Genomic DNA, 15,530 nt, shown 5'->3' with positions numbered 1-15,530 from the left:
TATTTTCTTATGTTAAAACCCAAATTTTGATCATATTGCAAAAAAAATGTTTAATAATGGCTTATAATTTTTTTTGTTTATTAAAAAGAAGGTTTTGAAAAAGATACTAACTAGATTACGAAAATAAATATAAATAGTCTAAAACAAATTTAATAATTATAATTATGATTTTTATAGTAAATTTTAGTAATAATGTAACAAAACAAATATATATATATATATATATATATATATTTATGTATGGACTTTTTATTTTCAAAATAATTTGATTCATTTAGTAAGTTCAAGAAGGTAGGTATTAGTAATTTTATTTTGCTATAGATAATTTTTGAAGTAGCTTTTGAAAATATTTACTTTTTCAGATATAATTTAATTTATTAGCTATTTTATTTGAGCGAAAGCATTTTGCTTTAATTTTGGTTATTTGGATAAGTTAACAAGATGCCCAAAAAACGATTCACATAAGTTTAATATTTCTTACTCAGATTTATTTTCTAAATAACTTAATTTAATTGAAAAAAGATTAATTTTACAGATTAAATTTGAATTCTGCAATTCATTTAGTTATAATAATTCTAATATTTGGGCGTTAAGTGCCAGACACTCGGAATTTGCTTGCTGTTAGCCATATAGATGAGTTTTTTTACATAATATGTCTATAATTTATTGATCAAAACTTTCTTTATACATTTTATAGATAAAGTTAAAGTTCTAAGCAACTAAGTTAACAACCTTTTCCTTTTGATTGCTCAATTCTATGAATTTTAATATAAATTGTAATAGCTAATTGTCATCTTCAATATTGTCAAGTTTATTTGAAATTATGTCTAAACATTTGTTTATTTGATCTTCATCGGTTATCTTTTCTAAGATTTAAAGCACACTTTTAACCTCATTTGAAATGTCATTTACTGAAAGCTCCACTTTCAAATTTAAGCAAATTTCAATATCTTTTTTTTAAATAGAAAATTAATTAGTTGGGTAAATTAGGATTTAAATGAAATAATTACCTTTAATTCCATGTGAGTAAAATTAATATTTGATAGCCATTTCAGCAGCTTTTTCACACTTGCTGAAAAAGTTGACATCAAATACAGGGGAAGAGTCTATCAAATAGATATTGATGTATTCTTAAAAGAGTAAAAATTACTCTTCATTTGTCATTTTTTGTTCGAATCTCTATTTAACATTTTCAATTCGTTGTTAAATTACTTGGGGATCTCCTAGCTTTTGTATGATTTAATACTCAACATCAAGAATTTTAAGTTGAACCTTTAATTTAACTAAAGAGTTATTCTATCCAATCTGCTTTGCTTGCTCTATTTAAACTAGAGCTTTGTTTAGAAGATAAGTTGAATTATAATGAGTTGATGCTGAAGAATATTGATTAGACTCTACTTCATTAAATATTACAATTGATTTAGAAAGCAAGTGCAATACTTCAATTGCTTTGTATATTTTTGTATTTGAATTCATGCAATTTAAAATTGAATAAAGATATTCTCCATAATTTAGCTCAAAAATAATTTAAGCTATTTTCCATAGTGTAGATTCATATTCATCATGAGTATTATTATTGATATGAGTTAATTTAGAAAAGTATTCAAGAAGAGCCTCTAAATATCTTTTTTCTTTAACATATAAATCACCATAGATTCCTTATATTTCGATAGAGCAATTATTTAACTCCTCTTAACTGTAAATACCACTTGAGTTTGCATAACCTTGAAAAAGATCAAAATTATTACCTCCTTTACTTGCAGTCTCATCATATTTTATTTATTCTTTGGCAGTTAAATAAAATATATCAATTACTTTTCTCTCTTTTAAATGATAGACATCTCCTAGTTCTTTACTAATATTTTCTAATCTAGTTTATACTTCTCCTATGTTTTTTTTACTGTAAAAGTCATATGCTTCTTTAGTATTCTTTTATAAGTTTTGACTGGAGCTGAGAAGCTTTTTGAATATTAAATAAAAATTAATATAAAATATTTATTTTTAATAATTTTTGAATAAAAATTTATTAGACCCTTCAATCCCATAATAACTATTACCAAATTTTTTTAAAATACAATAATCAATTTTTTTTTTTATAAAAAGGGTGGTTAGTTCAATCATTTTTATAAATGATTATTGATATCTTTATGGTAAAATTAAAAAAATAATTATTACTTTGAATTTTTTTAGACTTGTTTCAACGTTTTAAATGATTTTGGTGCAGTATTATTTAAATTTATCATCTTAACTGACTTTTATACTTTCGTACAAATATATTAGACTTGCTTCAAGCTTATCTTAATGGAGGTACCATTTACCTACTTTATGAAGGGATTGAGAATAGAGTTCTATATTTTCTGAATTTTGAAGTAAATTGCAATTATCCTTTAAAAATGTTATTTCGAAATCTTCAATTTTAGTTTTTTCAGACAATTCACTCATTAGTTTATTGTATTCAAAAGATTTTTCAAGATCAAATTTTTCAAGATTTTAGAATTTTTTCTCAACATAGATGCAAATTAAAATAGTTGCAGAGAGACTTGTATCTGTTACAAAGTTAAACTGAGCTAATTAAAGTTAGATTCTTGCATATTTTTAACTTGAAGGATTTTCTTCACTACAAATTTATACAAATTTACTCATATAAAAATTAATATCATTGTAATCTTTTTATTCTAATTTCGCTTCTATGTAGGCATACAAACGATCTAAATTTGATTTTGTTATTTATCTTTTAGGGAAAATGTTGTTTCCGTATTCTATTATTTTTATGTTATCTCTTTTAGATCTAGCTTGATCAAACAATATTTCTTATAGACTTTTCTTTTGGGTTTTCTTTATAGCATCTTTTAAGTTGCTTGCTGATTTGATTGAAGAATCATATTAAGAAAAAGAGCTTTGAGAATGGTTTGGAGAATCAGATCCTTTTGATTTTTCTTCTACTCCTAGGGAATCTCTTTAGTAAATGTCATCTACTTCTGAATCGTTAGCTAAGATATTTTAGTCTACATAAATGTCAGAGCCATAGTAAAGCATATCTATAAATTCTCTAAAGCGACGTGGTTTCATAAGAATATGGTATGAAAATATATCTCCATCTCTCTTTATAACATCATGAGCTTCAAGATGGTGCTTAAATATATTTTTACGTATATTCTCAAGCTAAGTAAATACATTTATTTCTTTTGCTTAACTATTTCCCATTCTTTATTGTTGTAAAATGTATTCTTGTTAAGACTTAGCTGTTTGAAATTCTTTAATTAGGTAAGTTACAAATGGAGATTTTATGCTTTAGATTTATTGTTATTATCTTATTTGATTTCTTGAAAATGTTTAAAACTTGATTTAAATAATCAAGTCAATAAGATCTTGAAGAATTTAATAATTTTTTTGTTCGGTAGCTCCATCTTAAATTTCACTTTGTTGATTTTAATATCTCTAATATGGATCATTTTATTCTGTGGTTTCATCCATTGGAACTTAATTATAGAGTCGATCCATGCAATAAAACTTTTAATCAGCAACACAAAAAACTACATTATCATGAGAGATTTTAGTAATTTTTTTAGAAAGTATGATGTCCAATAAATTGAGCATCATACTTTTGAACTAGTGTTCAGAAAGAGCTTCCTTTTAGACAACATAAGAACCAATTTAATCTTACAAAAAGTAGAATCTGTCAAATTACTCAATAATAAAGTGTCTATAAATATAAGCATTTCTTGGTAAAAACTACCCTTTTCCTTTTGTTTCTCTTTCTAAAACAATAGAATTGAATTACTTTTCCATTTCATATTCATCCAATCTAGCTACACGAATAATAGATTCACCTCTAAAATCCAAGTATTGCTCATTTATGTCATGATTTATTTTAATATCTATAATTCTTTTTACATCTTTTTCAGGAAAAACATTGTCTAAACTAGAAATTCTCTTTAATTATAAATCATATCCTTTTCCTGTTTTTTTATAGTAAGCTCTAGCGTTAATTATCTCCTTGTCTTGAGTCAAAGTAAGATTTGAAAATACTCCATCAGGAGACAATTCCAAATTAACATCCTCTAATGGATCTATATATTTATGCTTTTAAGCTTTTGAAATAAAGCTGTCTCTGTCTTAGACAATCTTAGAAAGAGCAGATACGCCTTATAAATTACTGATTTTAGAATTAAGTTATATTTTTTTTTTAGAAGGTGATCCTTAACTGTTTATGTCTAAGTTTTCTTTGCTCTTATCATCGTTTAAATGCTCATACTCTTCTTTCTCAAGTATCTAGTACTCAGGTGAAATGTAATGTTGTTAATCTTTTTTTTATCCTTTTTTATCAAATTAATTTTGTTATTTGGCATTTTCTAAATTACTTTGATCATTTTTTCCGTCTTCACCCTTTTTATTATATAAATAAGAATTCTAATTAGATAATTTATAATAAATAATAAAAAATTTTTCACATTTTGCTTTTGATCATCTATTTTTGCATAAGTTTAAAAATCAGCTTAAACTGCAGTGTTTTGAACAATCTTTGCATTATTTATAGGTTGAATTGGGCTCAAAGAAAATTAGTTATCATTTATCATAGGAAGACGAGTTTATAAATCAGGAGAGGCAGGAATATTTTAGCTCTATACACTATCATAGTCGAATTTAGAGAACTGGGGAGAACCTTAATCAATTTTAGCATCATCTTAACCACCAGTTACTGTGGTGTATTAGTCAACTACATAAGCTGGCTTTGTTACTACCAAACTTGCAGTTTTGAACATTTTTATTCTTCTTTTTTATTTTTCTACAACTTTTTCAGCATCAGTCAATTATTTTTGTTCTTTCAAATCTTTCAAAACTTATCTGGATCCTTAACTGCTTGAAGATTTTGCATGGTTATTAAAGTCATCGTATTCATCATAGAAAGTTGCTTTTGTTTTTTTAGGAGATGATGATTAAGTCTAGTGAATCGAAGGCAGTTTTTCTACTGAAGAAGTACGTTTTTATATATTATAATGAGTACTTTGATTTAAATTATTATTATAATTACTCATAAATTCAATATTGTTACTAGGCTGTGTCCTAGCTGAGTATAAATTTTGGTTAGAAGCAGAGCTCAGCTGTTCATACTTTTAGCTTCTTTAAGAAGAGAGATTAGCTCTCAAATCTTTATACGCGTTCTATTGCAGTTAGTGTTCAGGTTTAATATAAGGTTAATTGATTGGTTTCTGATACAAAAAATTTTGTTTACTAACATATTAGCTATTTTAAGGTAAACCATTATTGTTTTAACCATAAATATTTACTAAGTCAATTTGCTTCTCTTAGAATTTAGCTGCGAATTACTATCTTTGATTAAAATTGATATCTTTTTAAGACTAGCAATCTCTACAATTTTGAGTAGAATCTCTACAATTTTGAGCGGAATATCTACAATTTTGAGAGGAATCTCTACAATTTTGAGCAGAATCTCCTCTTATAAACGTCAAAGACTTACAGCCAGATTCAGGAAGATAAACTTTTTATCGCAGCTGAGGTATCTTGACGTAGGAGTGCATTTCCGTATAGGATCTTTCCCTTTGTCTTTAGGGTTAAACAACAAATTTAATATTTTGGTTGTACTTTACTTAAATAACATTCCTCCTTATATTGTCAACGTTTATAGAGCTAATAGACCTGTAAATTTTGTTCCTATTAACATTTTAATTGTTTAGCAAAGACTATTAAGACGACTACTAATGCCTAGGATTTCCTAATTCTGAGAGACTAGTAATTGAATTATTCTATGCTTAATACTGGTTATTTTATTGCATTAATTACTCTTTCAATAAAAACTGCTTATTTATATTTCGCCCCTCGTTTTCAATGCTATTTCTTTATTTTCTGAAGAGATCTGTCCAGTGGTTGTGTTTCTGGTCTTGTTCTTGGCTTTGTTACAAGTTAATTTAATTTTATTTATTTCCTCTGCTTACTAAATGTCTCAAGCTAGGACTTTATACGTACTGATTTCTAGAATTAAAATTTGAATAATGTTGATGAGAATAATCATCTATCATGTGAACTAGAAAATTGAAAGAATATTGTTTGTATTGGATATTCTATAAAATGGTATTTATTAATGGCTATTTTTTTGTTTAAAAAGAATGTATTTACTTACTTTGTTTGTATTTTAATTTAGGTAATTGAAATAAAAGCTAAAATAGTTATAAATTATTTCTCTTCAAAATATATCTGATTTCTGTCAACTTTTTATTCTCCTCTTCTACTTATTAGCTTATATATTTATTCAATTACTTGATTTGATAAATTAATTTTGTGGCAAAAATTGTTTATTTGACTTCATTTGTCACTTTATAATTGCATATCTAAATAATCAGATTGCAATTGACTTACAAATTCAAATGAATACCTTTTCCTACGTATTATGTCTAGACATATGTTCAACCACAATTTTATTTATTTATTACGACCTAATTACTCTCATTTAATTCGTATGAATATTACAGATTCGACCATTGATTTATTGGTTAGTCATTTAAAATTTATTCTATAACAAAAAATTATATAATTTTATAAAAGAATTATTTTAAACGCTTATTTGATGTTGAAGTATTATTAAATTGCTTCATAATAATAATGATATTTTATTCAGTAAATAAATATGACATATTTAATTAATAAAAATAAAAATTAGTAATTCCAAAAACAAATTATTTTGAATGTAACAAGCTTAGCACTTTTTAATTATTTTTGTATGGTAAATTAATTAATTTATTTATAATTTACGCTTATTTTATTTTTACAGCTGCGAAAATTAAATATGCAATTATATTAATTTATTTCGTGGTAAAATTTAGAAGTTTAGGTTCTGAATTTAGAAATTAATTATTTCATATCATTTTTATCTCACTATTTATTAAGTTATTTGTGTCATTTAACTGAGCTGATGGCTAATCAAAGAATACTGATCATCTAATTTAATAACACATTCCAACTTAAAACTTATTTACTCTTTAAATATCATAATAATCAAATATATTTTCTTTTACATAATATTTTTCTAATTAGTGAAATCTTTTTGAATTTTATTTTTAATATTCCTATATAATTTTGTATCAATCAATATATTTAAAAGATGAAAGTTAAAAATATGATTGAATAAGCTAATTAAAAAAAATTATTACAATAATAATTAATGATCCATCCTAATTTCAAATATTACGATTTTAAAAAAAGTAATATTTTATTTATTTTAAATATTTTTGTTTTTTCAATTATTTATAAAATATTTTAATTTTTGAGATTTAAGCATTCAAAATAAAATAAGACTATTGATTTTAACTTCCAAAAAAATAGCTTCATATAACTTGCATTTATATGAATATTTTTGTTTAATAGCTAAAATTTATTTTACTATTTGAAATCTGATTGCAAAATTGCTGAATCTCATATTTTTATTTTTCTTAAATAATTTCTTATTAATATAAAAATAATTTATTTATTTATTTAAAAGTTGAAATTTCTAAAAATGATTTCACTAATTCAGATTGAATTAATTAATTCTTTATTGATTATAAATTATTTTTATATATTCAAATCATTTTAATTTAATTTATTTCAATTAAAAATAAAATAAAATCATTAAATTTTAATTTTTTAGAATTGTTTTTTTTAAGTTTCAATAAAAATAAATTTGTTTTTTAAGCATTTTAAAGGAAATATTTTTTCATTATTTTATGAATAAATTAAATAATCAGACTAAAAAAATAAAATTGGTTTGAATATTTCTACTATGAAAAATTATAAATTACTTTGAAAATTCTTATTTTATTTACTTTTTAGAAAAAAAATTAGTTCTTTTTGAAAAACAATTTACAAATTGAGAACTAAAAAATAAAATTCTATTTTTAAATTAATTTTTAAGATTCAAATATTTTATTTGTTAACCTTTTATTAATGTTTCTACTTTGTTAACATTTCACTTATTATATAAAAAGTTGATATTTTTTTCTATTTGTTTTAATTTTATAAATTATAATAACGAATATTTATCAATTAAGCGATAAACATTAAAAAATTGAGATATTGTTTTTTATATAAGCTATTAATGGACTTTAATGATATAGCTGAATTAAATAGGAGGCCTACTCATAATAAAATATAATAGAACATTTAAAATAAATTTCAATCCTTTTTACTTAACTAATCATAAGCAAAAGAAAAAAAGATAATCTAAGTTGAAGGACATACATTCTTAAAAAAGAGCTAATCGAAAGTAGAATTATTGAATTATTTATGGAAAAAAAAATTTTTAATATTGAGAATTAATTTTAGTTTTGTTTAAAAGGAAAATTTAGATAAAATATAAGCCTTAACCAATCGTAAAAAAGTTGGTAACATTTATGAGGATATAGAAGATATTATAGATAGAGCCATTTCAGATGATGAAGAGTAAATAGATATATTAGATAATCTAAATTAATCTTTAGATGAAGAAAAGTATATTGAAGAAGAGAGAATATAAATGAAAAAGAAACTATATTTGGTAATATCAAATTTTAGGATGAATCTTTCTCTCTAATTTATTACCAATTTTATCTCAAAAGGCTGAACAAGAAATTCAACAAAAAAAATTGGAGTAAGAAAGATTCGAAAAGTTGAAAAAAGAGTTCAAAGATAAGTAACTAGAATTAAAGTGCTTTTGCAAAAAGATAGGAACAAAAATAGTGTTTTAATGCGAATTTTGTAAAGAGTTGAAAAAAATAAAATTAATCAATTGAAGTTGTTTATGTATGAATTATTTTTATCAAAATTTATTAAAACAAGCAGAAATAATTTTTATAAATTTTAATAAAAAAGCAATTTTCAAAAGAAAAAATCATTTTAAATTAATCAAAATCTTAATTCAAAATGTTCAAAACAATTGTTAATCTTACTTTTATCATTAATGTTTATTCTAAAATTAAAAATATAGATTAATTTTAATTAGTGAATTAAATTTATATTAAATATTTCATTATTTTTTTTTTAGAAATACAATGTTTCCAAAAACCAATTACTTTATTAATCTATCTATCTATCTACTTATGTGAGGGGAGAGATTTAGAATCTGAAATGATGAATTTTATCAAATAATTAAATATAGAAATACTTTAAATCCTCATATGCATTCACACCCAAACCCACAATCTTAAATACCATTTGGAGATTAAAATTGATAAGAGAGGTTTGGTTGGTGTTTTAATTAAGGAGAAGCAAACTCTAAATAAAACTATTTTTAGAATTTTTAACTAAATTAACTTTCATTCAAACTGTTAGCAATTTATAAAATTAAAAGAAAAATCTTAAATATTTCAAAAAAAACCCTTGATTGTAAAATAATATTTTTTAATTAATTTTTTACTTACTTATCAAAATTATTAAATTAAAATTATAAACCCGACTATTTATTTTTTACTAATATTTCTGAAATAGCATAAAATATTTTTTATTATCAAGTTTTTAAAGCTTAATCAAAAAATAAAAATCTCAACTTTCAATCAATATCATCCAGCAGTCTTACAAACAACTCCTATTAGTTGGCTAGAAAGTGAATTAAGTAAATAAAATAATAGAAAAATAATATATACTTTATACTTTAATTTAATTCAAAAATAAATAAAATAGAAGTATTTTAATTAATTTTATATTTATTATTTCTAATTAAGCTTTTTATAGAAAATATATTTTATATCACGAAATTAAAAATGATTGAAGCTCTTTATAAGCAACGCATGTTTTTATTGCGCTTTTTATTTGCTTATTTCTTTTTAGTTACTCTGTCTAATTTAATTTCATCTGTAAAGAATAGAAAAATAATGGTTGTCACGAATCAAAATGAAAATAATAAAGTAAGAATTTTTAAATTAAATTAATTAATTTTGTAATTATTAGAGATCAATCAAGAAATTTAATGTCATTAGAATTTGTTAACTTAGAATTATTTTAAATGGTCTAAATTTTATTTTTTATTGTAGAAAATAAACAATCAAATGAGTTATCAAGTATGCCAATAAGCTAACTTTTGTATTTAAATTAAATATAAATTTGTTTACTTATTTTGTTGCTTATTAAATACAAAAATAAAAATAAATAAGATAGTATAATTTTATTTAAAGTGTTGAAATTCTTTCGAATTTTTATATTATTAATTAATTCATCGATAAATTAAATTTATAAGTCAAGTCACACTAAACAAACTATGTATTTATTTATCTTATCATTTAATTTTTTGATGTAAAATTTTTTTTCAGACAAAAATAAATAAATCTTTGTTAATAAACAACTATTAGTAATAAGGCCATTCATTTTTCGTGAATAGCTTATTAGCTTATATTTGCTTATCAATTAATTTAACAAAAGCATTGTCCTAACAAATTTACTAGTAAGGATCAATAAATAAATAATTAAATTAATAAATAAATAAATATGTAAAATGTAATTCAATCAGTGATTACTATACCATATTATTCAAAATAATTCTTTTAAATACATAAGCTGATAGAATCAATCAATTTAGACTATAATTATTAATTAGTGATTAATTAAAAAAGCATAAAAAAGATCTAGCAAGCAAGCATAAGTCTTATTATCAAACTTATTTATATCATAGAAGCTTATTGACTACATGAGCGATAACCCATACTAATTGTATCCTCATTAAGGTATGGATACTTTCTTTCATAAATATGTTTCCCCTTTTTGTGTGTGTTATAAATTTTAATTCTAAAGGAGAAAGTCAACAGAAACATTACTGTTTTCAAATCAAATTATCATTTAAAATATGTTGTTTTAAAATTTTCAACTAAGTGTAAATTATATTATAATTAGATCCAAATCTCGAGACTCCTTAGCCTAAATAGTAATCTAGATCTGTAAAATTTTCAATATTATAGATGAATAGTAAATAGTCTAATTTATTTTTGAATATTTTTTATATAAAGAGGATGATGGATGGAAGCATTAGTGGTATAAATCAATCAGATATAGTGAAACAGCTTTAGACAAACCAAGATGACGAAACTCCAAGCAAAGTTCAAACTTCTAATGTAGCAAACTTAATTACAAATTAAATAATCCATAATTAGGGTATAAAGTAGAAAGTTAAGATATCATATTTTAATGATTTAAAAAGGTATTAGAAGATGAACACATAGATAATGGCGAAAATTTGATTACTGAGCATCTTAATAATGCATAGGCAAATTATCAGCTACCTGGTTAGATTCAATCTCTAAATGGAAAAAATTAGCTAGGAGCTGCTAAAAACTATGGGTTTAAACTTCCTCTTGATTAGATTTAGAAAGCTTAACAGATTTAAATATAAGCATCTCAATTTGATACTGAACGCTCGCTGCATTTTGAAGAAACAGACTTCACAAATTAAAATTTATTAAAGTCATCAGAATTGTCAAATGGATAGCCCCAAACCCCTTACAATAATTTAAACGGATCAAATTTCAAGTCATCTGCAGGCAAGCAATCACAATCTGTCTCATATAACCGTAAAAAAAATAATTTCAAGATTTTAATTAAGATCTTGCAAATTAATTTCGCATTTATTTATATTGAATGAATCTAAGAATATTTAACAAATTAAATTTATCAAAAAAGATAGCTGGCTATATTAAATAAATTACCTTTTATAAATCTAATAAAATTTAAATTGGCATCAACTAAGTTAAGCTGTAAAATGCATACAAAACAAATTAAAATAAGTATTTTTGATGATAATAACAAAAATAAAAAAAGCAAACTTTCGAAGTAAAATCATAAAAAAACAAACACAAACACATATAAAAGCTAACACTCTTTAAATTATCTAGCTTATGAACAGGATAAAAATTAAAAGCAAATTATTTTTCATTCAAATCAGCAAAAAATTAAAAATGAAAAAAATAAATCAAGAAAAAAACGTTAACTTTTTTAATTTTAAATCTATCTAAAAGTGATTTGAAAAAATAGTTTCAATTTTTAATAAATTTTATTATTTTATTTTATCATTTTTATTATTTTATTTTACTAAAAAATAATTTTAGCTGTTAAGAGAATACCTATTCCTGTTACTCATGCCAAGAATGAAAGTGCTTTAGCATCTTCCAGTCCTTTCGTATTTAGAACTGGTCAGAGTTACATTGGAGTCTCCCACATGTTAGCTTCTGGCTTTTCAAAATTTTAATCACCTAGAAGAAGTCCTCGTCATAACCCAACAAGCGATTAGGTATTACAAAATAGTAAGCAAAATTATTCTACAAATTTTAGTTATGCTCAGCCAGATGAGCATCAATCTGAAACACAAAAAACTCTCATTACTTCTTAAATAAATTATCCTTTAACGTAAATAATTAGTTTATCATTCATTTATTTGAATATGTTTAATATTAAAATGTAGAACAAGAGATGAAATTTCTGATGTGAAGTCAAGTTTCACAAAAATGACTACTTCAAGAGAAGAACACGCAAGATAAAAATTGATTGAAAGCTCAAATTAATCTGCAAGACTTTTTCAAACTATTATAAGGCTTGATTCTGAAATTAAAAAATTAAGAAATGAACCTATTAGAGGTGCTTCAAAGTAATGAATATTGATTAAATTCAATGAAAATATAAATTAAAATCTAATTTTTTTATTAGGGAAATAGCTTAAAAGTTAAAGTTTGGTGAAGAAAACTCTTAAAATAAATTAGAAGATTCTTCTGTTAATGGTAAAAGTAAGGCAAGTAGCATAACAAACTTAGCAGATGATAATGGAAAGGGATTAGATATAGAGGAAATACTGCATCAAAATAAATAATTAAAAAAAGATGTATAGGAATTAAGATAATATAAAATATAAGCAACTCAAGCTCACGTTCTATAATAGATAAATAAAGATTTAGTTAAAACAAGAGAAATATTATCATCAGAAAATTAAAGCTTGCAAGAATAACTCATGGATTTATAAGGTTAACTGTAGTAAATAAGAGCAGACTATGACCAATTATATGACTAATATGATAAGTAATAAGAATCGTTCAAGAGTTTGAGAGTATCTACACATGACCATGATGAATTTATGCAAATGAAAAACATAGCTAATGAAGCCTCAAAGGAGATCGATCATTATAAGCATCTTGTTTCATAGAAAGATGTGGAAATTGAAAACTTGTATGACATATTTCATTTAAAATGGCAGTAAAAAAATAATAAATTAATAGAAAAAAGGATATTAAAATTGCACAAGAAGAGAAAGAAAACAACTCTCTGAGTGAATCTACTAAATAACTAAACCATAGAATTAATGAATTGACCAATCAAATCAGAGATTTGCAGGGTGAAAAGCTAGCTCTTATTGATTAAATAGAGAGTATGCAAAAGGAAATTCTTTAAGTAAGTTAAGAAAATAAAGATCTCGAAAAGAGACTCAAAGAAACTATTTCTTATCTGGATGAAAAGTAAGATAAAAATGCAAAATATATTCTGTTTTGTTGAAGTTGATTTTAAATATTATTTAAAGGAGCGAGAAGTTAGCTAACATGAAAACTTAGTACGAGGCCAATTGGAAAGAGCTTGAAATATTAAGAGACGAACAATAGAAGTTAAAAAATAAAGTATTTTAAATTAATATTTTATTTTATGTTTTTTTTAAAATTTAAATCTCATTATTTACTAAAATTTGAGTTAAATTAAGTCAATTTTAAACAAAAGATTACTTAATATGACGACAGAATGAAGATTTTTAATTTACTTAAGTCAAGTGATGAAGATAGCATTTTGAAAATGAATTGCCAACTTATTTTAAGAAAAAATGCTTTTGACAGATACATGATTCATATTGAATCTGTTTCTGAGATCACAATTCTTATGGCCACTGATGTAACAGATTTGATCCCTTCTAAAAACGAGAACCCTTCATTCTAAATCGGATTTAGAGTAACTTAATAGAAAAAAAGAATAATTCTAAGTAAAATATTATATATATATTTTAGGGACATTCAAATAAAAAGCATGTAGCAACATTTGAGGCAAATAGTAGATAAGAAATGGCTGCAGTCTGTAAAGCACTTAAGTAAATTATATTAATAAACACACTAAATAAATAAATAATCTAAATATTAAAAAAAGGCAATATCTTATATCAGCTTAAAGCTCTTCAACTAAATCTGTTTCGTCTTCTTCCTCATCTCCAAATAAATAAATTAGAGTAGAACCAAATAAAGATTTCTTAAGCTCAATAGCAACCTTCTTTTGAAGAAAATAAGAAAAAATAATCAATAAATTAAAATTTAATAGAAATAATAATAAAATAACAATAGTCATCAACATCATTAATAAAATTATACAAGCATTATTTAGTTTAATAAAAAGCTATAAAAGTGAAGAATTAATTGCCATTAAATAATGGAAGTATTTATATCAAAAAAAATATTATTTTAATGTTTAATAGAACAAATAAATAAATTATCAACAATTAACTTAGTAAAGAAGATTAAAAAATATATATATTTACAAAATAATTAATGATTTCATCTATAAATATAAACTTGCTATAATCAACTAAAAGACCACAAAAATAGTAGCAGCCTGCCAAATAATTAATATAACCAGTATAAAATAATTAATCTATAATTAATAACATGTAAAATTTTAAATTAAAAACAAGTTAATACCAATTTATTTTTATGTATAATTTGCTACTTATCTATCTATTTACCTCTTATAACTATTTATTTCTTAATTGCTTGATAAGCATCCTAACAATAAAAATCCTAATTAATTTTCCACTCTGTTTTTTGTATTTTTTCTAAAATTAAAAAATATAATTTCTATCCCTATAAATATATATTTATTTTGTTTAGATTTAGAAAATATCTATTTCAAATGCTGCTCAAAAACAATATTTTATTAAAAGTATTTATTTCTAATGTATTTTTCTTAAATTTTACTTTTAATTTATTTTCATTCAAAATATGAAATAATTAATATACTGTTAAATATTAGTTTGATAGTTTTAAAACTAAAATTTTCAACAATTTATTGATTTTTCCAAATAGTAAAAATAAATAAATAAAAGTTAATTATTGCTCATTCAAAATTACTATATTATTTAAAAAATTGATTGATTTTGCTCATAATCCACATTATAAAAGTTTTAAAAGTACTTAAAAATTAATTTAATTCTTCATTTTGTTATAAAAAAGCTGAATAATAAATAGTTCTAATATATGGTACTTTTTAATGTATATTTTTAGAATAAAAAATAACATTATATTTATTTGATTTAATTTTAAAAAAGGAAATAAATAAATAATCTTTTAATTTTTAGATAATACTTTGAATTTTGTTTTTGGTAAATACATACTTTAATTTTTATTGAATTTTCTTATTTGAATTAAATGAGTAAATAATATAAAAATACTATATAAATAAAATATTGAATGTAATTGAAATCAAATTTATATTCTTATAAATAATACAGATATTTAATCTGTATGATAACTATTTATTTTTGATATTTTTACTGTTAAAAA

At 22.6% G+C, this 15,530-nt stretch overlaps 3 protein-coding genes across 3 annotated transcripts; 2 read left to right on the top strand and 1 right to left on the bottom strand. All coding sequences in view use genetic code 6, as the record gives it.

Moving 5' to 3' along the window:
- Positions 1-195: 195 nt before the first annotated feature.
- TTHERM_00086870 (hypothetical protein) lies at positions 196-6,296 on the bottom strand. The gene is made up of 5 exons (XM_001012735.2): positions 6,140-6,296; positions 4,452-5,991; positions 2,176-4,386; positions 1,011-1,959; positions 196-950 (listed from the first exon to the last, which is right to left on the bottom strand). The coding sequence occupies exons 2-5, from the start codon at positions 5,793-5,795 to the stop codon at positions 271-273; spliced, it is 5,184 nt and encodes a 1,727-aa protein (XP_001012735.2). The 5' UTR covers positions 5,796-5,991; positions 6,140-6,296; the 3' UTR covers positions 196-270.
- Positions 6,297-8,089: 1,793 nt separating this feature from the next.
- Positions 8,090-8,762, top strand: TTHERM_00086880 (hypothetical protein; the record flags this gene model as incomplete). The annotated part of the gene is made up of 3 exons (XM_001012736.2): positions 8,090-8,257; positions 8,330-8,527; positions 8,589-8,762. 3 exons carry the CDS (start codon positions 8,090-8,092, stop codon positions 8,760-8,762), a joined length of 540 nt encoding a protein of 179 aa, XP_001012736.2.
- Positions 8,763-10,648: 1,886 nt separating this feature from the next.
- TTHERM_00086890 (transmembrane protein, putative) lies at positions 10,649-15,005 on the top strand (the record flags this gene model as incomplete). The annotated part of the gene is made up of 11 exons (XM_001012737.3): positions 10,649-10,685; positions 10,852-10,895; positions 10,965-11,069; positions 11,156-11,525; positions 12,060-12,357; positions 12,413-12,595; positions 12,655-13,167; positions 13,218-13,454; positions 13,517-13,610; positions 13,708-13,932; positions 13,989-15,005. 11 exons carry the CDS (start codon positions 10,649-10,651, stop codon positions 15,003-15,005), a joined length of 3,123 nt encoding a protein of 1,040 aa, XP_001012737.2.
- Between the last annotated feature and the right edge of the window lie 525 nt (positions 15,006-15,530).

Source organism: Tetrahymena thermophila, assembly GCF_000189635.1.
Source record: "Tetrahymena thermophila SB210 genomic scaffold scf_8254697, whole genome shotgun sequence".
Classification (NCBI taxonomy): Eukaryota; Ciliophora; class Oligohymenophorea; order Hymenostomatida; family Tetrahymenidae; genus Tetrahymena; species Tetrahymena thermophila.
The sequence above is the reverse complement of the archived record's forward strand: the minus strand, read 5'-3'. Positions and strand labels throughout refer to the sequence as shown.